This window comes from Ranitomeya variabilis, chromosome 2 (assembly GCF_051348905.1).
Source record: "Ranitomeya variabilis isolate aRanVar5 chromosome 2, aRanVar5.hap1, whole genome shotgun sequence".
NCBI lineage: Eukaryota > Metazoa > Chordata > Amphibia > Anura > Dendrobatidae > Ranitomeya > Ranitomeya variabilis.
Window position 1 is genome coordinate 377735600 of NC_135233.1, and position 22803 is coordinate 377758402.

The window sequence follows — 22803 nt, forward strand, 5'->3', positions numbered from 1 at the left end:
AGTGGAAGATGAAGGTTTTTATATTTAGAGAAGGATTTGGAGAGTTTCTGCTCCCAAAACATTCAGGCCGGCGTCACACTCAGCGTATGTAAATACGGTCCGTTTTTTACGGCCGTAATACGCAAAAAAGTCCCCAAAATAGTGATCCGTATGTCATCCGTAGGCAGGGTGTGTCAGCGTATTTTGCGCATGGCATCCTCCGTATGTAATCCGTATGGCATCCGTACTGCGATATTTTCTCGCAGGCTTGCAAAACCGACATCTAATGGATTTATGGGCTCAAATGTTCGTTAAAATATATATATACAGTGTGTATATATATATATATATATATATATATATATATATATATATATATATATATATATATATATATATATATATATATGTCATTGAGACACATATATATATATTCTGTATTTATATTTAATTCAGCGCGATATATGTGAAAAGCCGGTAATTCAATTGCCGGCTTTTCATTTCTCCTTCACAAACCCGACATTATATGAGACATGGTTTACATACAGTAAACCATCTCATATCCCTTTTTTTGGCATATTCCACACTACTAATGTTAGTAGTGTGTATGTGCAAAATTTGGGCGCTGTAGCTTGTAAAATAAAGGGTTAAATGGCGGAAAAAAATGGCTTGGGCTCCCGAGCAATTTTCTCCGCCAGAGTGGTAAAGCCAGTGACTGAGGGCAGATATTAATAGCCAGGAGAGGGTCCATGGTTATTGGCCCCCCCTGGCTACAAACATCTGCCCCCAGCCACCCCAGAAAAGGCACATCTGGAAGATGCGCCTATTCTGGCACTTGGCCACTCTCTTCCCACTCCCGTGTAGCGGTGGGATATGGGGTAATGAAGGGTTAATGTCACCTTGCTATTGTAAGGTGACATTAAGCCAGATTAATAATGGAGAGGCGTCAATTATGACACCTATCCATTATTAATCCAATAGTACTAAATGGTTAATAAAACACACATTATTAAAAAGTATTTTAATGAAATAAAGACACAGGGTGTTGTAATATTTTATTAGACTCTTAATCCACCTCAAGACCCTCGTTCTGTAACAAAGTTAAAAAAACAAACAACAATATCCCATACCTTCGGTCATTATGTCCCACGATGTAAATCCATCTGAAGGGGTTAAATCATTTTACCGCCAGGAGCTGTGCTAATGCAGTGCTCGTGCCTGTAAAACCCCGGGTACTGAATGGAAAGCTGGGTGACCTGTAGTTACCTTGAGTCATGGTGATGCGCTCTCTGCTGGATGTCCTCATATGAACTCGAGCATGGGAACTTTTCCAAGGCTCCAGTTCATGAGGACATCCAGCAGAGGGCGCCTCACCGCAACTCAAGGTAACTACAGAACACCCTGCTTTCCATTCAGTACCCGGGGTTTTACAGGCAGGAGCGAGTGCATTAGCACAGCTCCTGGCTGTAAAATGATTTAACCCCTTCAGATGGATTTACTTCGTGGGACATAACGACGGAAGGTATGGGATATTGTTGTTTGTTTTTTTAACTTTGTTACAGAACGAGGGTCTTCAGGTGGATTAAGAGTCTAATAAAATATTACAACAACCTGTGTCTTTATTTCATTAAAATACTTTGTAATCATGTGTGTGTGTTTTATTAACCATTTAGTACTATTGGATTAATAATGGATAGGTGTCATAATTGACGCCTCTCCATTATTAATCTGGCTTAATGTCACCTTACAATAGCAAGGTGACATTAACCCTTCATTACCCCATATCCCACCGCTACACGGGAGTGGGAAGAGAGAGGCCAAGTGCCAGAATAGGTGCATCTTCCAGATGTGCCTTTTCTGGGGTGGCTGGGGGCAGATGTTTGTAGCCAGGGGGGACCTCGCTGTACACACTGACCGCCATCGCTACATACAGAGTACACTCTATCGTGCCAAAGCATGTCAATATGAAATATGAATAGCAAAATGGCTTTTGTACATTAGGAAAATATTTATGAGACTCTTTGCACACTATTTGGCCAAGTTTTGTGCAAAGCGTCTCATAAATATTTTTCTTAATGTTCAAAAGCCATTTTGCTATTCATATTGACATGCTTTGGCACGATAGAGTGTACTCTTTTTTTTGTATATGGAGGTAGCTGCTCCTGGTATGCACCTATTCACATTAGTTTGGATGTGCCAGTCGTTTTTCTGTTATCTGACTACACACACTGACCCCGCTTACTACACACTGACTGCCCTCACTACACACACTGACTGCCCTTACACACTTACTACACACTGACCTCCCACACTACACACACTGACCGCCCTGACTACACACTGACTGCCCTCACTACACACTGACTACACACTGACTGCCCTCACTACACACACTGACTGCCCTTACACACTGACCGCCCTGACTACACACTGACTGCCCTTACTACACACAGACCGCCCTCACTACACATACTGACCGCCCTTACACACTGACCGCCCTCACTACACACTGACCGCCCGGCCTCACTACACACAGACTGCCCTCACTACACACTGACCGCCCTTACACACAGACCGCCCTCACTACACACTGACTGCCCTTACACACAGACCGCCCTCACTACACACTGACTGCCCTTACACACAGACCGCCCTCACTACACACTGACTGCCCTTACACACAGACCGCCCGGCCTCACTACACACTGACTGCCCTTACACACAGACCGCTCGGCCTCACTACACACAGACCGCCCTCACTACACACTGACTGCCCTTACACACAGACCGCCCTCACTACACACAGACCGCCCGGCCTCACTACACACAGACCGCCCGGCCTCACTACACACTGACTGCCCTTACACACAGACCGCCCTCACTACACACTGACTGCCCTTACACACAGACCGCCCGGCCTCACTACACACTGACTGCCCTTACACACAGACCGCTCGGCCTCACTACACACTGACCGCCCGGCCTCACTACACACAGACCGCCCTCACTACACACTGACCGCCCTTACACACTGACCGCCCTCACTACACACTGACCGCCCTCACTACACACTGACCGCCCTCACTACACACAGACCGCCCTCACTACACACAGACCGCCCGGCCTCACTACACACTGATTGCCCTTACAAACAGAGAGCCCTCACTACACACTGACTGCCCTTACACACAGACCGCCCTCACTACACACTGACCGCCCGGCCTCACTACACACAGACCGCCCGGCCTCACTACACACTGACTGCCCTTACACACAGACCGCCCTCACTACACACTGACCGCCCGGCCTCACTACACACAGACCGCCCGGCCTCACTACACACTGACTGCCCTTACACACAGACCGCCCGGCCTCACTACACACTGACTGCCCTTACTACACACTGACCGCCCTGACTACACACAATGCTCTGCAGGTTCTAATTTCTGCTGCACATGGAGCCTCTAACAAACATATGGCATCGCCGTTTTAAGAAAACGACCCACAGGTGACATCGAGGCTTGGATGAATCCCAGCCAATCAGTTGTCGATCACGTGATCCTTGACGCGCAAAAAATGTTTACAATAGGACTAGAGGGGCGGACACGTCGTCCAATCAGAGAACAGTCGACAGAACGTATTTCTCCATGGCGACGGAAAGGCCAATCAAGGACAGGATAGCTGTGTAACATTCACACACACCCTCTGGAGCTTGGCCCAGCCAATCAGTGGAGAGGAGCGCCGGATGTGACGTCAGTGGCCAGACAGGAAGTGCTGGTGTGCGCTGAGGAGCCATGGAGGCGGCGGGAGAAAGAGTGAGATATACATAAGGGGAGTAGTGAGGGCGCCGGGCGGCTGGAGAGGAGCGGAGCTGGGGGCAGTGCTGGGAAATGGAGGCAGGGGTGGTGAGGAGTGACTGGGAGACACTGTGGGGGAGACCCAGACAAAGGGGAGAAGGAGAATGGAGCAACAGGTTGTGGCTGAGCGGCAGCTAGTGTGGAACTACAACTCCCAGCAGGTCCTGGCAGGTTTGCTGAGTGTTGTACTCCTGCAACAGCTCTAATCACGTATGGGGAGAAGGGGGAGTTGTGCTTGCTGTCAGTGAATGGGCCAGCATTTGTAGGAGTGACAGTACTTCACTGCTGAGGGTTTGTTACAGTGTTGTCCAGACTCCATTCTGTGCTGCTGCAGCGTCACTGCCGCCCTCTAACTGCGAGATTGTGTCTATTCACTGACAGCAAGCGGAAAGAAAGCGACACCCAGCAGCTCACGGCCCATAGTGGGAGAAAGGTACAGCCCCCCACAATCAGCCGTACAGCCAATCAGCCTGTGCAGACCCCCCGACATCAGCCGTACAGCTCGCCCCCCCCGCAATCAGCCTGTGCAGACCCTCCGACGAGACCAGCTGCACAGCCCGGCCCCCCGCAGTCAGCCTGTGCAGACCCTCCGACGAGACCAGCTGCACAGCCCGGCCCCCCAGAATCAGCCGGTGCAGGCCATCAGCCGTACAGCCCAGCCCCCCACCATCATCTGTTCTGCCCAACTCCCTGCAATCAGCCTGTGCAGACCCTCGGCCATCAGCCGAACAACCCGGCCCCCTGCAATCAGCCGGCGTAGACCCCCCAACATCATCTGTACTGCTTGGCCCCCCACATTCACCCAGTGCAGACCCCCCGACATCACCCGTACAACCCGACCTCCACAATCACCTGGTGCAAACCCCCCCCCCCCCCCGACATCACCCGTACAACCTGGCCCCCCACAATCACCCGGTGTAGACCCCCTGACATCAGCCGCCCAGCCCCCTGCAATCACCCAGTGCAGACCCCCCCACAATCAGCCGGTGCAGACCATCAGCTGAACAGCCTAGCCCCCACCATCATCTGTTCTGCCTGACTCCCCGCAATCCTGTGCAGACCCTCCTATATAAGCTGTACAGCTCACCCATCCACCCCCCACAATCAGCCGTTGCAGTCAGCCAGTGTAGCCAATCCCACCACAGTCAGCTGTACAGCCCAGCCCCACGCTAGGCCCACATCAGAGGGGTTTTATCTCCTACTTGTAGATAATTTGTTTTTCTGTAATTATTTTTTACACTTCAGCTGCAGGAGGGTCGGTGTTCCTGTGGAGGACTTACAGTTTTTGTTAGTACCAAATCTTTTCCCACAGGAAAAAAATGCAATCGCCAGAAAATCCCAGATGCCCTTCACTTATAAAACTCGCAGCTTTGATTTTATTTTTGTTTTGCTGTGCAGACACATTGATGTCAGTGGGAAAACACAGTAAAAATGCTGAAAGAATTGACACGATGCGCTGAAAAAAGTGCAGAGCAATAAATGCAATAAGATCAATCACAGCTCACTTTGCTGCTGCTGTAAAACTCTGCATTTTTCTCATCCATAAGAAATAGTGCACCAATACCAGGTGTGAACAAGCCCTTGGGTTTTTTTTGTCCTCTTTGCTGGTTTAATTGTGCACATTGTATCGTAGAGCTCGTTAACAATGACTTGTGTATATTTCTATATTTTTTTTCCTGTATTAAAAGATTTTTTTTAAGAGAAATTAGTATTTTCTATATATTTTTTTTTTTTTATTCAGCAATAGTCCCAGCAGGGAATGTGAAGGTTTTTTTTTTTTTATTTCTTTAAGGAAACTTGCCGCTGCCAAAGTCATTAGCAGCCGAGTGTAGGCCAGAGTAGGGGACTATAGGCAGAAACCTGATTAGTCAGCCACTGCAGTCCCCGGCCAACTTTTCTGTGCCCCGCTCCAGTTGATTGACAGGTCTCTGGCATGCATGTACATAGGGGAGAGACGTGTCAATCACCTGGTGCTGGGCGGGGAGAAACCACGCCGGATGTGTCAGAGCTGTCTGCGGCCCTCCACCAGACTTTTAAACTTTTTTCAGAAACACGCAGAGTGCTTCAGAGGAAAGAATATCTGGCATCAGTGACATCGCCAGGCTCTGAATCCTGCTGGTGACAGATTTCCTTCTATCGCTCTTACTATACATTGTAAGGCTGCCGTCACACTAGCGGTATTTGGTCAGTATTTTACATCAGTATTTGTAAGCCAAAACCAAGAGTGGGTGATAAATGCAGAAGTGGTGCATATATTTCTATTACACTTTTCCTCTAATTGTTCCACTCCTGGTTTTGGCTTACAAATACTGATGTAAAATACTGACCAAATACTTCTAGTGTGACGGCAGCCTCATACCCCTGCACCCCTCCGCGTGTTACTGACCGGCAGCTTAGCGGGTCCGACCTCTAGTTTCCATAGTAGGCATAGAGGCTTTTATTATTCCCCTGCTCCCCACAGACCAGCTTCTCTTTTATTAGTCCCCTGTACCCCGCAGACCAGCTCTTCATTTATTAGGCCTCTGCACCCCCTCCCCCAGACCAGCTCTTCATTTATTAGGCCCCTGCGCCCCCGCAGACCAGCTCTTCCTTTATTAGGCCCCTGTGTCCCCACAGAGCAGCTCTTCATTTATTAGGCCCCTGAAACCCTCCCGCAGACCAGCTCTTTATTTATTAGGCTCCCGCAGACCAGCTCTTCATTTATTAGGCACCTGCACCCCCGCAGACCAGCTCTTCAGTTATTAGGCACCTGCACCCCCGCAGACCAGCTCTTCATTTATTAAGCCCCGTACCCCCGCAGACCAGCTCTTCATTTATTAGGCCCCTGTGCCCCCGCAGACCTGCTCTTCATTTATTAGGTCCCTGCGCCCCCGCAGACCAGCTCTTCATTTATTAGGCCCCTGCACCCCGCAGACCAGCTCTTCATTTATTAAGCCCCTGCGCCCCCGCAGACCAGCTCTTCATTTATTAGGCCCCTGCGCCCCCGCAGACCAGCTCCTCATTTATTAGCCCCTGCGCCCCCGCAGACCAGCTCTTCATTTATTAGGCCCCTGCACCCCGCAGACCAGCTCTTCATTTATTAGGCCTCTGCACCCCCTGCCGCAGACCAGCTCTTCATTTATTAGCCCCTGCGCCCCCGCAGACCAGCTCTTCATTTATTAGGCCCCTGCACCCCGCAGACCAGCTCTTCATTTATTAGGCCCCTGCACCCCCGCAGACCAGCTCTTCATTTATTAGGCTCTGTACCCCACAGACAAGCTCTTCATTTATTAGGCCCCTGCACCCCGCAGACCAGCTCTTCATTTATTAGGCCCCTGCACCCCGCAGACCAGCTCTTCATTTATTAGGCCCCTGTACCCCGCAGACCAGCTCCTTTTTTATTAGGCCCCTGCACCCCCCCCTGCAGACCAGCTCTTCATTTATTAGGCCCCAGCACCCCCACAGACCAGCTCTTCATTTATTAGGTCCCTGCACCCCCGCAGACCAGCTCTTCATTTATCAGGCCCCTGTACCCAGCAGACCAGCTCCTCTTTCATAGGCCCCTGTACCCCGCAGACCAGCTCCTCTTTCATAGGCCCCTGTACCCCGCAGACCAGCTCCTCTTTCATAGGCCCCTGTACCCCGCAGACCAGCTCTTCATTTATTAGACCCTTGACCCCCCACCCCGCAGACCAGCTCTTCATTTATTAGGCCCCAGCACCCCCACAGACCAGCTCTTCATTTATTAGGCCCCTGCACCCCGCAGACCAGCTCCTCTTTTATAGGCCCTTGTACCCCGCAGACCAGCTCTTCATTTTTTAGGTCCCTGCGCCCCCGCGGACCAGCTCTTCATTTATTAGGCCCCTGAAACCCTCCCGCAGACCAGCTCTTTATTTATTAGGCTCCCGCAGACCAGCTCTTCATTTATTAGGCACCTGCACCCCCGCAGACCAGCTCTTCATTTATTAGGCACCTGCACCCCCGCAGACCAGCTCTTCATTTATTAGGCCCCTGCACCCCGCAGACCAGCTCGTCATTTATTAGGCCCCTGCACCCCCGCAGACCAGCTCTTCATTTATTAGGCACCTGCACCCCCGCAGACCAGCTCTTCATTTATTAGGCCCCTGCACCCCGCAGACCAGCTCTTCATTTATTAGGCACCTGCACCCCCGCAGACCAGCTCTTCATTTATTAGGCACCTGCACCCCCGCAGACCAGCTCTTCATTTATTAGGCCCCTGCACCCCGCAGACCAGCTCTTCATTTATTAGGCCCCTGCACCCCGCAGACCAGCTCCTCTTTTATTAGGCCCCTGCACCCCGCAGACCAGCTCCTTTTTTATTAGGCCCCGCAGACCAGCTCCTCTTTCATAGGCCCCTGTACCCCGCAGACCAGCTTTTCATTTATTAGGCCCCTGACCCCCCCCCCCCCCCCCCGCAGACCTGCTCTTCATTTATTAGGCCCCAGCACCCCCGCAGACCAGCTCTTCATTTATCAGGCCCCTGTACCCCGCAGACCAGCTCCTCTTTCATAGGCCCCTGTACCCCGCAGACCAGCTCTTCATTTATTAGGCCCCTGACCCCCCCCCCCCCCGCAGACCAGCTCTTCATTTATTAGGCCCCAGCACCCCCACAGACCAGCTCTTCATTTATTAGGCCCCTGCACCCCGCAGACCAGCTCCTCTTTTATAGGCCCTTGTACCCCGCAGACCAGCTCTTCATTTTTTAGGTCCCTGCGCCCCCGCAGACCAGCTCTTCATTTATTAGACCCCCACCCCCCCCCGCAGACCAGCTCTTCATTTATTAGGCCCCAGCACCCCCGCAGACCAGCTCTTCATTTATCAGGCCCCTGTACCCCGCAGACCAGCTCCTCTTTCATAGGCCCCTGTACCCCGCAGACCAGCTCCTCTTTCATAGGCCCCTGTACCCCGCAGACCAGCTCTTCATTTATTAGACCCTTGACCCCCCACTCCACAGACCAGCTCTTCATTTATTAGGCCCCAGCACCCCCACAGACCAGCTCTTCATTTATTAGGCCCCTGCACCCCGCAGACCAGCTCCTCTTTTATAGGCCCTTGTACCCCGCAGACCAGCTCTTTATTTTTTAGGTCCCTGCGCCCCCGCAGACCAGCTCTTCATTTATTAGGCCCCTGAAACCCTCCCGCAGACCAGCTCTTTATTTATTAGGCTCCCGCAGACCAGCTCTTCATTTATTAGGCACCTGCACCCCCGCAGACCAGCTCTTCATTTATTAGGCACCTGCACCCCCGCAGACCAGCTCTTCATTTATTAGGCCCCTGCACCCCCGCAGACCAGCTCTTCATTTATTAGGCCCCTGCACCCCGCAGACCAGCTCCTCTTTTATTAGGCCCCTGCACCCCGCAGACCAGCTCCTTTTTTATTAGGCCCCGCAGACCAGCTCCTCTTTCATAGGCCCCTGTACCCCGCAGACCAGCTTTTCATTTATTAGGCCCCCGACCCCCCCCGCAGACCAGCTCTTCATTTATTAGGCCCCAGCACCCCCGCAGACCAGCTCTTCATTTATCAGGCCCCTGTACCCCCCCCCCCCCCCCCCCGCAGACCAGCTCTTCATTTATTAGGCCCCAGCACCCCCACAGACCAGCTCTTCATTTATTAGGCCCCTGCACCCCGCAGACCAGCTCCTCTTTTATAGGCCCTTGTACCCCGCAGACCAGCTCTTCATTTATTAGGCCCCTGACCCCCCCCGCAGACCAGCTCTTCATTTATTAGGCCCCAGCACCCCCACAGACCAGCTCTTCATTTATTAGGCCCCTGCACCCCGCAGACCAGCTCCTCTTTTATAGGCCCTTGTACCCCGCAGACCAGCTCTTCATTTTTTAGGTCCCTGCACCCCCGCAGACCAGCTCTTCATTTATTAGACCCCCACCCCCCCGCAGACCAGCTCTTCATTTATTAGGCCCCTGCACCCCCGCAGACCAGCTCTTCATTTATTAGGCTCTGTACCCCGCAGACCAGCTCCTCTTTTATTAGGCCCCATGTCCACTCTGGCAGCCCATTACCCAGGATCATTGTATTGTGCTCACAATGGGATCTCCTCTTCCTTTGTAAAAACCAGTTCTGCCACGGAGCTGCTCAACACCAGATATGACAGGGTTCGACCCCCTCATTATCTCTGGCTGATAAGTGAGGGTCGGACCCCCTCCTGTGTGATATTGATGCATCCTTTGCCGCCGTCTGACTTGTTTGCTCTCGGCCGTATAACACTTCTGTGTCCCCACCATCACGGCTGTTTACCAGTATGAGGCTTCACAGGAACGACCAGCTTAGTGCCATGTGCTATGGCATCCCAGGGTGGTTCGGGGGTACGGTTAAAGTCAGTGGGGCTCATCTGAAATCTCAGAGTGTGTAGCCTAAAATCCCTGAGTGCCTGTGACCCCTCTATTGCTGGGATCAGTGCGGATCTGTGACTATCACACCTGTAACCATCACTGAGGTTTATACTCTTCTCCTCCGTTCAGACGCTGCCGGCAAGAGAGTCTGAGCGAGATGCCCCTCATGAGAAAGATGCCTTGGGACTGCCTTCCAGCAGGGGTAAGTGTGAGGGGCAATGGGCCGATGATTCACCACTTTATATCCTCTTTATGGATTTTTTTTTTTATACAATAAAGGTATTACTTCATTAAACCCTACCACCAATGTGTAGACACAAGGGGCCTGGCTTGACTACTGGAATAAGCAGTCAGCCAGCCCCCTTTACACTCCGCTCTGGTCATTTTTATGGACTCTTTTCTACTTAGGTGATGGTGTTACTGAAGTGAAAAAGGATTCGTGTCTGGGCGTCCTGCCGAGTGAGGAGGACGATGCTGTGGAGACTGAGAAGGAGAACTTGAACTTTTCTCCTCCGGTTCGAGGTCTGTCAGGTACGATGCCACCTCCTCTGGGACATCCTCATCGCTATAGACCTGCGGCAGCACCTGGCGTGGGGTACATAGGTACATTCTGCTCTTTTTCTTCTTGACAGGTCATGCATCCAAGTCCTTCCCAACACCTCCATCTTTGACGTCTTCCCCAGTCTCCAGCAGAGCCAAGATGTCTCTTACCGGAGCTGGGAAGACGCCTCACACCTCGCAAACATTGGCAATGCGACTGCTGAATATTAACCGGGACGGGGTGAACAAGATACATCGTGCAAGAAAGACCATCCCCCGGGCCGGACATGTGAGTGTCTCACCCCGCTGCTGCGTCCGGCTGCGGACTTTTGGAGTCCATGTCTATATGACCATTTACCGATGTCTTGTAGATGTCGAGAGAAGGAATGTTCTTTACAGATGGAATGAAGCAGATGATGAGGAAGGACGCTATGGGAAATAGAAACAGCCCAGGTACGGTCCAAGATAATTCCGGGAAAGGAGCAGCACAAGGGTATGCCATGTCCTAATCCACACGTGTGGTAGAGATCACCGGCCGGATCCTCTGGACTGGAGAATATCAAGCCGGAGCTACAAGAAATCCACATGATGGAGCATTATTATTATTATTATTTATTATAGCGCCATTTATTCCATGGCGCTTTACATGTGAGGAGGGGTTTCATGGTCCTTCCCACCGCACACCAGTATCCTCAGTGGATCTACCCAGTGTGGAAGGTCCCAGTACTGGAGACATGCCGCCCTGCAGGTTATGTCCTTGTCACACATTAGATCTTCTATTTTTTTCAGATTCTACTCAGAAAAGAACCAGCGCCTTACATAATGCTCACACACTCGCTGCCATGGCCAAGGATCCTCAGGTCAGTGCCCGTAAAGCGTTGGGTGGGAAATGGTGACATCACTTTTTTCACATAATTCAGTAGTAAAAGCGAATTTAAAAAATGTTGCCATATATATTATTAGAAAATGATGCTTCTTCCCCCACTTATGAGCCGCTTCTTCCCCTCTCCTCTCCTTTTGATCGCGTGGTTCCCTCAGACATGCTGCTAAAATGTGTCTTACTCAAAGTCCTGAATCGGGTTCAACTGCCCATTGAAGTCTGTTGGGGTGCAGCTCTTTACTAAGTGGTTTTTCTCCCCCCAAGTGTTAGATTCACAGCCACAATGCTCAGTACTGCTGTGTAATGTGTTTCATGTTACTACTTTCCAGTACATGTTTTATCTCATCTTAGAGCTGGAATCACAGAGCTTAGTACTGCTGTATAATGTCCTGCATGCTGCTGCTACTTTCTAGTGTGTCTTGCCACATCTCAGCTAGGATCACAGCTACAATGCTCAGTAATGCTGTATAATTTGCTGCTTTCTAGTACAGGTTTTATCTCAGCAGTGATTGATTCACAACTACACTGCTCAGTAATTTTGTATAATGTCCTGCATACTGCTGCTGCTTAATAGTATGTGTTTTAGGTCATCTCAGAGCTGGATTCATAGCTACACTGCTCATTGCTGCTGTATAATGTACCGCATACTTTTATAGCTTTATAGTATGTGTGTTATGCCATCTCATAGCTGGAATCACAGTTACACGGTTCAATGCTGCTATATGATGTCCTGCACGTTGCCGTTTCATCTCTTCTTAAAGCTGCAAACAGAGCTATACTGCTCAGTGCTGCTGTATAATATTCTGTTGCTTTCTTGTACAAGTCTAATTTAAGATCAGACCTGGAATCACAGCTACACTGCTCAGTGCTGTATAGTTTTCTGCTACTTTCTAGTATATGTCTCAACTCAGAGCTGGAATCACAGCTACACTGCTCAGTACTGCTGTATAATGTCCTGTATGCTTCTGCTTTTGAGCTTGTGCTCATAGACAGGTGTGACGGAATCTCTTATGTTTGCCTGGATATCTTCCTGGAGCAGAACAATATTGTATCATACAATTATTAGGTTCTGTAGAAGGACGTAGATCTGGGGATTTATTATGATGGAATATAGGCTGAACTGGATGGACAAATGTCTTTTTTCGGCCTTACTAACTATGTAACTATGTGTGTGCAATGTATAAGAAGCATCATAGGAATTAAACATCTCCACCTACTGCAAGAGAGACAACTCTGATTGATGGGGGCTCCGGATGATGCGTCCCCTTCACTCCACCACGTTCCACCCACCACTAAGCTCACTGTTGGAACTTTACCATTGAACACTAGGGCCTGTGACGGATGGACAGTACAGGCTCTGGAGTTACGTATCAGAAAACTGTAACCCCCGATCAAGATATGTTGTAAAATTGTGACGTGCAATTTTGGACCATTTTAGATTTATTATGTAATTTTACTTTTCTCCCAGGGGCCTTCAATACCCTCCTCAGCGGCTCCAGGATCCTCCCGGGACCCTGATGGTATGGAGGGTGAGGACTGGGAGCCAGATGTGGGCACAGAGTTCAGCCTTTTCTATGACAGCATGTCTATGGAGGACCAAGGAGATAGCGACAGTAAGGTAGATAGAGACCTTAGACCCTTAGTAGAACGTGCAATTATCTAGGAACTGACTCCATTGTCTAATGTCAGGAGGAATACGATGATGAGGATGATGAGGAAGAGGAAGAAGGATCTGGAAACCAGTCAGAAAGGGTGAGTGGATCCATTGGCTTCCTAGACGCCGTATGCCCCCAGTTACTGTGTCCGCCGATATTGAATCATTATCGGTCCTTCCAGAGCACCAGCAGCCTGAAAAAGAAGGGAAAAAAGAAGTGGAAGATGGACAAGGCCTGGCTGAAACCCACACGGAAAAGGAAGAGGCGGGAGAGAGAGAAGCCTGGAGCAGGTGAGTGATGAGGACATGGCGGGTGGATGCAGGACGGGACGGCGTGATGGTTCTGATGATATGTTAGGATGATTTGTACCTTGGTCGCCACAGAGCTGTCGCCTTACCTTCTACCCTCCTCTTGTAGCTGCTAGTACTGTAGGGGGATCACACAGTGAGTACACAGAGGTGCCGCTAGGATCCCTGGATCTGCCTAGTGAGGGGACTCTGTCTCCCAATCACACAGGTAACTCGTCCCCCAGTGTCCGCTGTGCATGCCGGCATTGTGCGCCCTCACCTTATGCTCTATTCACACCATCTTTTCCAAGCCAACCCTTGTGCTTTTTCCCCTCACTAAAGATCCCATGGCTGTTGTTTGCCTCTGCCCCTCACGCTATGGCTGCATGACTGCATGCGCTTCCTTCCTTACGTGGTGGGGTTTTGTTTTGTTTTTTAGGTGTTTGCAATGAGTCCAGCTCCATGGACACCGAGCGATTCGAAGAACTTCCCCTGTGCAGTTGTCGTATGGAGGCTCCTAGCGTGGAGCGAGTCTGCGAGCAAGCCAATAACATGTGTATGGCCACCGAGAGTGTGGATGGAGAGGTAGGAGAAGCGGTGGACTTGTGAGAAGGATTGGATAATGGCATTTGCAAACAATGTGATCAGTAAGTGCAATCTCTCCTCGCCTGCAGTCTGTACGGAAATGCAGAGGGGGCGGTCGCATCTATATACATGGGTAAAATAGTAAAGTGCTTGTACAAATAGACAAAAGTCCCCTCATTTCTGAAGAGCAGATGGAAGTTAAGTTCTGTGGTTTACTTCCTGGGTGTCTGCAGTCTTGGAGGTCTCCTAGGCGAGGACCACAGCGCTTACCAGCTTTTGTTATAGAGCTTGTGAGCACTGCACGGAAACTGAATGGATCCAGGCAGGCAGCATGGGAGAGCGAACAGATCAGTCCCGTGATTTATGCATGCCCTGGCTCTGAACTGTTAATCTTCAGGAGTTCAACTACCCCCTCCATTCCCAGGAGGCTTCAGGATGGCAGATTTAGGACAAACCCTTTAGGGAATGTATACAGTGGGCATACACCCAGCCGGCTACAAAAAAAATGTGCTGCTTTGTACAGTGACAGCATAATAAATTAGAACTTAATGCAGCAAAGAAAATCCGCAGAATAAATTCAGCGGTCAGTATTACCTTGCAGATTTCACCCTTTGATGCAAAGTCTCAGCATTTCCACAGTGAAATCTGCAGCATTTGGTTCAGATTGTCTGCCTCCGACTACAGCCGTCCCGTCATCTCTGTACGGACAGTAAATGCACGGATCTTCATTGTGTAGATGATTGCATGGAGTAAAGTGACGTCATTTTTATCTTTTTAATTTTAGCTGAGCGGCTGTAACACCCCCATCACCAAGCGAGAGACCATGCGTCCTTCCAGCCGAGTGCCTCTCATGGTCCTTTGTGAAAGCCACCGTGCCAGAATGGTGAAGCATCACTGCTGCCCCGGATGTGGATATTTCTGCACCAGCGTACGTGCCCATCATATGCCTGAAGATCCAGGGAAATCTGTGCTCTGCGCCTGGCATTGTAACCAGGAGTGTAACTATGAGGGGGACAGAGAGATCTTGTGGTTTCCCTGTGCCCTGGAGCCTGCGGGGGCACCATATAATTGACGTGTGATATTTGGGGGGCTTGCTATAGATAAGGGAGTGGGTTCAGGTCCGGCTTAAGTGTGTCTAATGATTGTCTTCCACCCGATCTGCAGGGCTCGTTCCTGGAATGCCATCCTGATTTCCGGATCAATCATCGCTTTCACAAGTCCTGCGTCTCCCCTATAAATGGCATCATTTTCTGTCCTCACTGCGGAGAGGACGCAACAGAAGTGGAGCAGATCACCATAGCAAAAGCGGATACCCCCGTGCCCGTTCCTGCCCCACCTCCTCATGACAGCAGCGGTCCAGGCCGGGCAGACACCACACAGCCCAGGTGGGCTGGCGTCCCTCTATCTAGATTGTGCATAATGTTGATGCTTTTATCGTTTTATGACTTGTCTCTTTCTACTTTAGCGCACGGATGAGCGGCGTAGGTGACGGCAAACGTTCACTTCTCGATGATCCATCTCTCAATGGAGGCGCTGAAGGCCCCTCTGTTCTCCTTCCGTCTGGTGCGGCTCTCAGTGCTGCTGGTCTGCCATCTGGTCCTGCCCGAGAAGCCCTACAGAAAGCATTGATGTCCCAAGAAACTGACAAGTAGGGCATTTGTCTTTTTACGTGATTTTGTCCCCCTTTCCCGGACTGTATATGTATCAATTCTCTTGGTTTTCCAGTTTGAACCAGCAAAAAAGAGAAGGAAGAAGCAGAAAGAAGATCCGCTACAACTCCAGGCAGCTCTACCTTAGTGTCAAGGGTGGGGAGCTGCAGAAAGTCCTGCTCATGCTGAGTGAGTACCCACCCCCTCTATACACCACTGTAGTCGTCTGACCTCCATACACATCAGACTATAGCCTGAACTCACTCATTTTTGGTGGGACCACGTAACCATCTGATATGTAATGGGGGTCACCAGACATTTCCCCGACAGGTGATTCTCTTGGAGATAAGCTGCCACCAAAGATGTCTTACCCGGCTCATGCATTTATATATAATTGTCTATGCCACCTATTAAGTCCTCTACATTTACTATGCGGACAGAAGAGACCCCTTTAACGAGGATGTCTAAGACTTATTCTTTATTTTGGCTCCACACTTATCCAGCACTTACTCGCTAACTTACCCGACTGTGCTGCCCTGTGACGTTCTCTCCCAGGACCGCTCCGCACCTGCCGCTCATTCTCCATCTTTCTCTGACGTCAAGTCTACAGAGCAGTTCCTCCTCTTCCGCTCTGCACCTCCTGATGCCATATTGATTTAAAGCCAGTTCACCGCTGTCTTAGGCTGAGATCGGCTGTCAATCAACATCCACAGAGCAAGGTGGAAAAGAAGGAACTGCTCTGTCGATGTGACATCACAAGAAGCGGGAAAATCACTGCCAGGAGAGATGGTCGAAGGACAGGTACCTGCCGATAAGGAGGGAAAATAAAAAAAAAGAGACAACCCCTTCAATTTATGCCATCCTCTACATCCTTTGTCATTATTTGCATATTTTGAGATGGTTTTTTTTCTGTAGCTACAGATTAGAGACCTTCTCTCACACACACACGTCCATGTCTTCCCCATTATTCTCATCTTCCTTTAGTGGATAACCAAGACTCCAGTTTCCTAAATGATCAGCAATTAAAGAGAAGTGCCCTCCATGCTGCGGCCCAGAGAGGAAGCACGGAGCTGTGTCACATCCTCATACAGGTGGAGCATTGCAGTCTGTGTATCTGTATATACCTGTGTCTGTGGATATAATGTTTACACCGCCGTATTCTCCCATGCAGGCGGGCGCCAACTTCAACGCCACCGACAAGGTTCTTCGTACCCCTCTACTAGAAGCCGTTGTCAATAATCATCTGGAGGTGGCCAAATATTTGGTCCAGTGTGGAGCTTGTGTGTACCATCAGGTGAGGCCGCACATCCGCACTGTTATCTTCACTGGGGTCTGGGATGACCATTGCCGCTCGTCTCAATGCCTGGGACTGTTGGATGTAGCCGGGTGCTAGACTGGACTATGCCTGTGAGTCCCTTACACATGAATGGAGCAGCTTTGCTCGTGCCGATCACATTATCCTGCTCACTCCTACTCGATGAAAAGAAAGGAGGGGGATCTTTAACCTTCAACTATCAGATATTTATCACTTTATGAATTGATATTCTTGTAAGATCAGAGCACTAGGTGGCGCTCTTTTTGCATTTTCCCAATCATCAGTTCTGTAATATGTGATAATAGATGGGGGATCTCGGCAGTGTAGACTTACCCCCTGACATTATCTCATTTCTCAGGAGGAGGACGGCTCTACCTGCCTTCACCACGCGGCCAAAAGTGGAAATCTAGAGATGCTGTGTTTCCTGCTTTCAACAGGACAGGTCAATGTAAATGCCCAGGTGAGCGTGTCAGTCCATATATCTGTCTGGGTGTAATATATAATATATGTATCTGCACATGTTGGTGCAATCATACAAGACCTCATTTTTAATGCTGTGATGTATTTTTAGGATAACGGTGGCTGGACACCCATCATCTGGGCTGCGGAGCACAAGCACATTGACGTCATCCGTACGTTGCTGACAAGAGGGGCTGATGTTACTTTGCAGGACAATGTGAGTACCCGACCTGTTACCCCCCTCATTCAGGTCCAGCTGTCACAGTGTCTCTTGCTAGGACCAATTACTAAATCTTTTGAGGGATTTTATTTTGTCCCCGTGACAGGAGAAAAACATCTGCCTACACTGGGCGTCCTTCACTGGCAGCGCGGAGATTGCGGAGGTTTTGCTGAATGCGCAGTGCGACCTGCATGCAGTAAACTTCCACGGGGATACGCCACTGCACATATCAGCTCGTGAAGGCTACATCCACTGCGTAAAGTAAGAGACGTCTCTGCTGCTCATACAGCACTGGCCCGGGAAAGTCTACGGACAGCGTCAGCATTTGCTTGGAGTGGTCACTTCTTTTAGCTAAATCCTGACGGTGCGTGACTTCAATAGGAGGTGGTACTCACTCTCTGAGCACCTCATGGTTGCCTTCCCTGGAAAGTATCACCTCTGATGTGAGCTATACCGGGCACCATTGTGCATGGTATTTTTTTTTTTTATTGCAGCGGCCATTTTTGCTTTCCAATACCGTTGAAAACATTACACTTAACTTATTCCACCTCGACGGAGGCTATAAAGGATGATCCCTGTGGATCCTTTCCTGGTGTATATGATATACTGTATGTAGGGCTTTTAGTAACATGTATATTGATGCACGTTGTCGCTCTCCAGCCTGTTCCTGTCTCGAGGAGCCGACACGGAGGTTCGGAACAATGAAGGCGACACACCGGGCGACCTAACCCTGGAGCACACGGACGTCTGGTACGCTCTACAGCTCAATCGTAAGATCCGGCAAGGGATCCTCAACAGAGCCGTGCGGACCGAGAGGATCATTAGCAAGTAAGGGAGTGAACCTGGACATGAAGCCGCCGTAGGGGGAAATTCACACCTTGCAGAATAGTCTGAAGATTTATTTATTTTTTTTGCTTAAAGTGTGTTCTGATTTGGCGACAAGCACACGGATTTCGGATTTGTACAAGCTGCTGTGATTCATTTCACCCTCCTGATTTTCTGTTACCTTGAGATTCCACTAATGAAGTTTAGCAGCGGAGATGAGGACTTTTTCTAACTTTCCAGCGCCCAACGTGTTTCTTTTCTTAAAAATTATTTTACAATTGCTTCTGCCAGACTTAAAATTGTATTGTTGGGCACATCATTACGGGACACAGGAAAAGCATGGGTGTACGCTGGTGAGACCGGGAAGCTGACATTTAGAAATACACTTAAAGGGATTATCTGGGGGCTTCCTTCTAAGCACTTATTGCGAGATAATTTATCTACCTGCCTGTTCTGCCCTGTGATGATGTCTCCCGGCTCAGAGCAGTCACGGACCACTCCTGCCGTCAGTTCTTCTGCTTCCTGTGACGTCACTTTGACATAGTAGTTCCTTCTCTTCCGCTCTGCTCTGTCGACGGCATCATGTTGATTGACCGCCAGCTCAGTCTAACATAGCGGGTAGCTGTCTATCAATCAATAAGACGTCCTGTTTCAATATTGAACGACTTGGGGGGCCTTAAACCGCTGTCTTGAATGATGGCGCCGCCACTCTAAGTTCTCCGTATTCTGTTCTTTTAGGGATATCGCTCACGGATACGAACGAGTCCCCATTCCATGTGTGAACGGAGTGGATGAAGAACTTACGCCGGATGACTACAAGTATGTGTCGGAGAACTGTGAGACGTCGGCCATGAGTATCGACCGCAACATAACTCACCTGCAGGTAGCGACGTCTCCACGTTCCTGTCTTGTCTTCTGCGTCGGGCGCCATTTCTCCTGCTCACTATTATTTGTGTGTGGACAGAACTGCAGCTGCCAGGACGACTGTTCATCCAGTAATTGCCTCTGCGGACAGCTGAGTATCCGCTGCTGGTACGATAAGGTGAGAGGGTTTCTATTCCGCTCCTCACATCTCCTCCAACTTGTTCTCGCTGTCGGGCTTCATCTCCTGACGTCCTCTCCTCTTTCTCCGTAGGATGGTCGTCTGCTGCAGGAATTTAACAAGATCGAGCCTCCTCTGATCTTTGAATGTAACCAGGCGTGTGCGTGCTGGCAGACGTGCAAGAACCGAGTGGTGCAGAGCGGCATCAAGTAAGTGACCACTACACGGCAGTGCCCGGAGCCACTGGTCAATGGTCTAACTAATAGGGGGTCCCAGATGATGGTGCCTCTTAAGGGGGCTCATATGACCCTGTAAGGTACATTGTCCTAAGAGGGGCAAACTCTTTATATCAATGTGTCATAATGCTGACCACACACGTGGAACACCCCCTTGTGTATGACGAGAAAAGGATCGGGCATGCTTAAACTGGACATGACCAACCATGCGAGATTCGTAAGGATCCTGCACACATAAAATTGTTGGACTATTTCTCTATAGCCAGTGAGAATTATATACCCCCAGAGAAAACGTCTTCTAGATTAATGGAGGTTACAGTGTTGTCTTGCTGCTTAAAGGGGTGTTTCGGTAGGAACAAGTCATCACCTACTCACTAAATCGGGGGGATCCAGCCACTGACCCCAGCTGAGGGGCCTGCACTGCACAAACCATAGTGAATGAACCCAGCCACCGCCTCAGGGCAGAATTTTCTTATTTTGCTGATTGATGTCTCTGTGATTAGCGCTGTGGATTGGTGATAACTTGTTCCCACTTTTTATTTTAAAAAAATGAATCCCTGTCAATTAAAGGTTGGAAAATTTATAGGGGTCATTCTTCCTTTATATTTACGGAAATGTGACAATGAAATAACCCAGATTTCCTTTCCAGGGTCCGGCTGCAGCTGTATCGTACAGCGAAGATGGGCTGGGGAGTGCGAGCGCTGCAGACCATTCCCCAGGGATCCTTCATCTGCGAGTGAGTATCCGGCTTATAATGTAGGAATCCCAGAGTCCTGGATGGTGAAGCTCCTTTATTATTCTGCTTTTACTAAGCACCGTGGATGAGGATTTACAGTTTAGGGCACAGTTTAGCAGAGGCTGCCGCATTGGTCGATACACAAATCCTCTAGGCACAACTAAAGCTGAAAAATGTCAGAAAAAAATTGTGGACTCCCCACAACTTAAGGGGGTTATCTTATGTCTGGGGTACTGTGGACCTTGTGACCTCGGGCGCTGCGGACCTTGTGTCTTCTGGGTCTGGGGACCCTGCGGCGTCGGAGGCTGGGGACCCTGCGGCGTCGGAGGCTGGGGACCCTGCGGCGTCGGGGACGGCGGACCTTGTGGATTGTGAACCTCGTGGCCTCGGCCGCCTGCAGGTATCCTAATCAGACAGGTGCATGAGACATGGATACGTGTTGGTCACAGGTTCAGCAGTTTCTTTCGGCAGAAGCGAGACGCTAGATAATCCCTTTAATTTAAAGCATCGTTTTTCTTTTCTGATTCCGTTTCCATTTGTAAATGCAGTTATATTTCCAGCACTGATCCTGGATTACACTCCAGAGCTGCCCTCATGATTCTGCTCCCTTTCTCTCTGCGCTATAGCCCCTTCTCTTCTTCCACCTGCAGATACGTGGGGGAGCTGATCTCTGATGCAGAAGCTGATGTGAGAGAAGACGATTCCTATCTCTTCGACCTGGATAACAAGGTTAGAGCCCTAGACGTAGAAGACCCCGCTGTCTTTTCCATAGATGTTTAGGTCTTGGCAGCGCTGATTCACATATATATATATATATATATATATATATATATATATATATATATATATATATATATATATATATATATATATACATACATACATACATACATACATACATACATACACACACACACACACACACACACACACACACACACACACACACACACACACACACACACACACACACACACACATATATATATATACATACATATATATACATACACATATATATACATACACATATATATACATATATTGTAACCATACATGTACATTACAGGGGGCACGGGTGGTCAGGTACCTGTATATCCCTACTCTGTTCCCACTCTGTCATGTAGGTGGAGGGAGGGGATCACACGTCTGGGGATTCTGGGACCTTGTGCCTTAAATAAGGTGTATGATGGTTATCCTGTCACCGGTGGTGCGCCACGTCTGCCGTCAGCGCTGACCCCCTCGCTCTTCTTTCTCAGGACGGGGAGGTGTACTGCATAGACGCCCGGTACTATGGTAATGTCAGCCGCTTCATCAACCACCTGTGTGAGCCCAACCTGATCCCTGTGCGAGTTTTCATGTCCCACCAGGATCTGCGCTTTCCCCGGATTGCATTTTTCAGCGGAAGAGAAATCCGTGCCGGAGAGGAGCTGGGGTAAGCGGAAAGTGACAGATTACATGTAATTTGGGTTATTCCTTTTTCTCAGCCCCTTGGAGATCTCCGCTGTACATGTATGGTACCTGAGTCGGCGGCTGGTGTCCGCTGATATCTTTGGCTATTCCCGCTGTCACCAGGAGGTGGAAAAACAAAATCTCCTGCAGACATGGAGCTACACCAGTTAGCCTCGGTGTGTCGGAGGCAGACCTCCCCGCTCTGCAAGTCGCCCTCTGTTAATAACCCCTGGCACTCTGTTTTCTTCTTCTATCTTCCTTCTCCAGGTTTGATTATGGCGACCGTTTCTGGGACATCAAGAGCAAATACTTCACGTGTCAGTGCGGCTCGGAGAGGTGCAAGCACTCGGCAGAAGCCATCGCCCTGGAGCAGAGCCGCCTCGCTCGGATTGAGGTTCCCGACTCGGTGCCCGTCTCTGCGGCTGCGCCTCCTCAGACTGTCTTATAGGTTAGACTGCTTATCAGAGCCTAGAGGAAGTTACCCTGCAGACGTCAGAGATCCTGCAGAGCATCACACCGTTCACCACTGTCCTGTCCCAGGGTAAAGTCATCATCATGCAGAGCTTTTCTCTGCTCGCCATTCTCCTGCCGATCATTGTCTTGTAAATCGTCCAACCTCATGAGTACAATAAAGATGTTGACTTTTTTATATATAGGATGGTATGCGCCATGTAATGCTCTTTTGTGATTGCCGTGTTGTGTGCAGAGCAGTCTGCTGTGTTGTTTGCAGAGCGCTCT

General features: G+C 49.7%; 1 protein-coding gene across 4 annotated transcripts; it reads left to right on the forward strand.

Annotated features, from left to right (window-relative positions):
• Nucleotides 1-3589: 3589 nt before the first annotated feature.
• EHMT2 (euchromatic histone lysine methyltransferase 2) lies at nucleotides 3590-22718 on the forward strand. Of its 4 annotated transcripts, none has more exons than XM_077286073.1 (28): nucleotides 3590-3794; nucleotides 10314-10386; nucleotides 10593-10715; nucleotides 10817-11013; nucleotides 11096-11177; nucleotides 11514-11584; nucleotides 13073-13222; nucleotides 13294-13356; nucleotides 13441-13549; nucleotides 13677-13775; nucleotides 13986-14131; nucleotides 14916-15059; nucleotides 15296-15516; nucleotides 15597-15779; nucleotides 15857-15969; nucleotides 16765-16871; nucleotides 16952-17074; nucleotides 17454-17555; nucleotides 17667-17771; nucleotides 17881-18035; nucleotides 18435-18602; nucleotides 19338-19482; nucleotides 19564-19641; nucleotides 19735-19850; nucleotides 20527-20613; nucleotides 21264-21342; nucleotides 21873-22048; nucleotides 22333-22718. In XM_077286073.1, the coding sequence occupies exons 1-28, from the start codon at nucleotides 3774-3776 to the stop codon at nucleotides 22511-22513; spliced, it is 3417 nt and encodes a 1138-aa protein (XP_077142188.1). In that variant the 5' UTR covers nucleotides 3590-3773; the 3' UTR covers nucleotides 22514-22718. The 4 variants fall into 4 exon arrangements, with proteins under 4 accessions (XP_077142188.1, XP_077142191.1, XP_077142187.1 ...); XM_077286072.1 differs by lacking the exon at nucleotides 3590-3794 and adding an exon at nucleotides 3926-3997; XM_077286076.1 differs by lacking the exon at nucleotides 13677-13775.
• The last annotated feature ends 85 nt before the right edge of the window (nucleotides 22719-22803 follow it).

What these genes read in the sequence shown, in the direction of transcription:
- EHMT2 (XM_077286072.1), top strand. Translation starts at nt 3,941, where the DNA reads ATGGAGCAACAGGTTGTGGCTGAGCGGCAGCTAGTGTGGAACTACAAC. An exon ending in TCCGGTTCGAGGTCTGTCAG is followed by an intron (nt 10,716 to 10,816) that starts GTACGATGCCAC and finishes TCTTCTTGACAG; the next exon opens with GTCATGCATCCAAGTCCTTC. An exon ending in ATGTCCCAAGAAACTGACAA is followed by an intron (nt 15,780 to 15,856) that starts GTAGGGCATTTG and finishes TTGGTTTTCCAG; the next exon opens with TTTGAACCAGCAAAAAAGAG.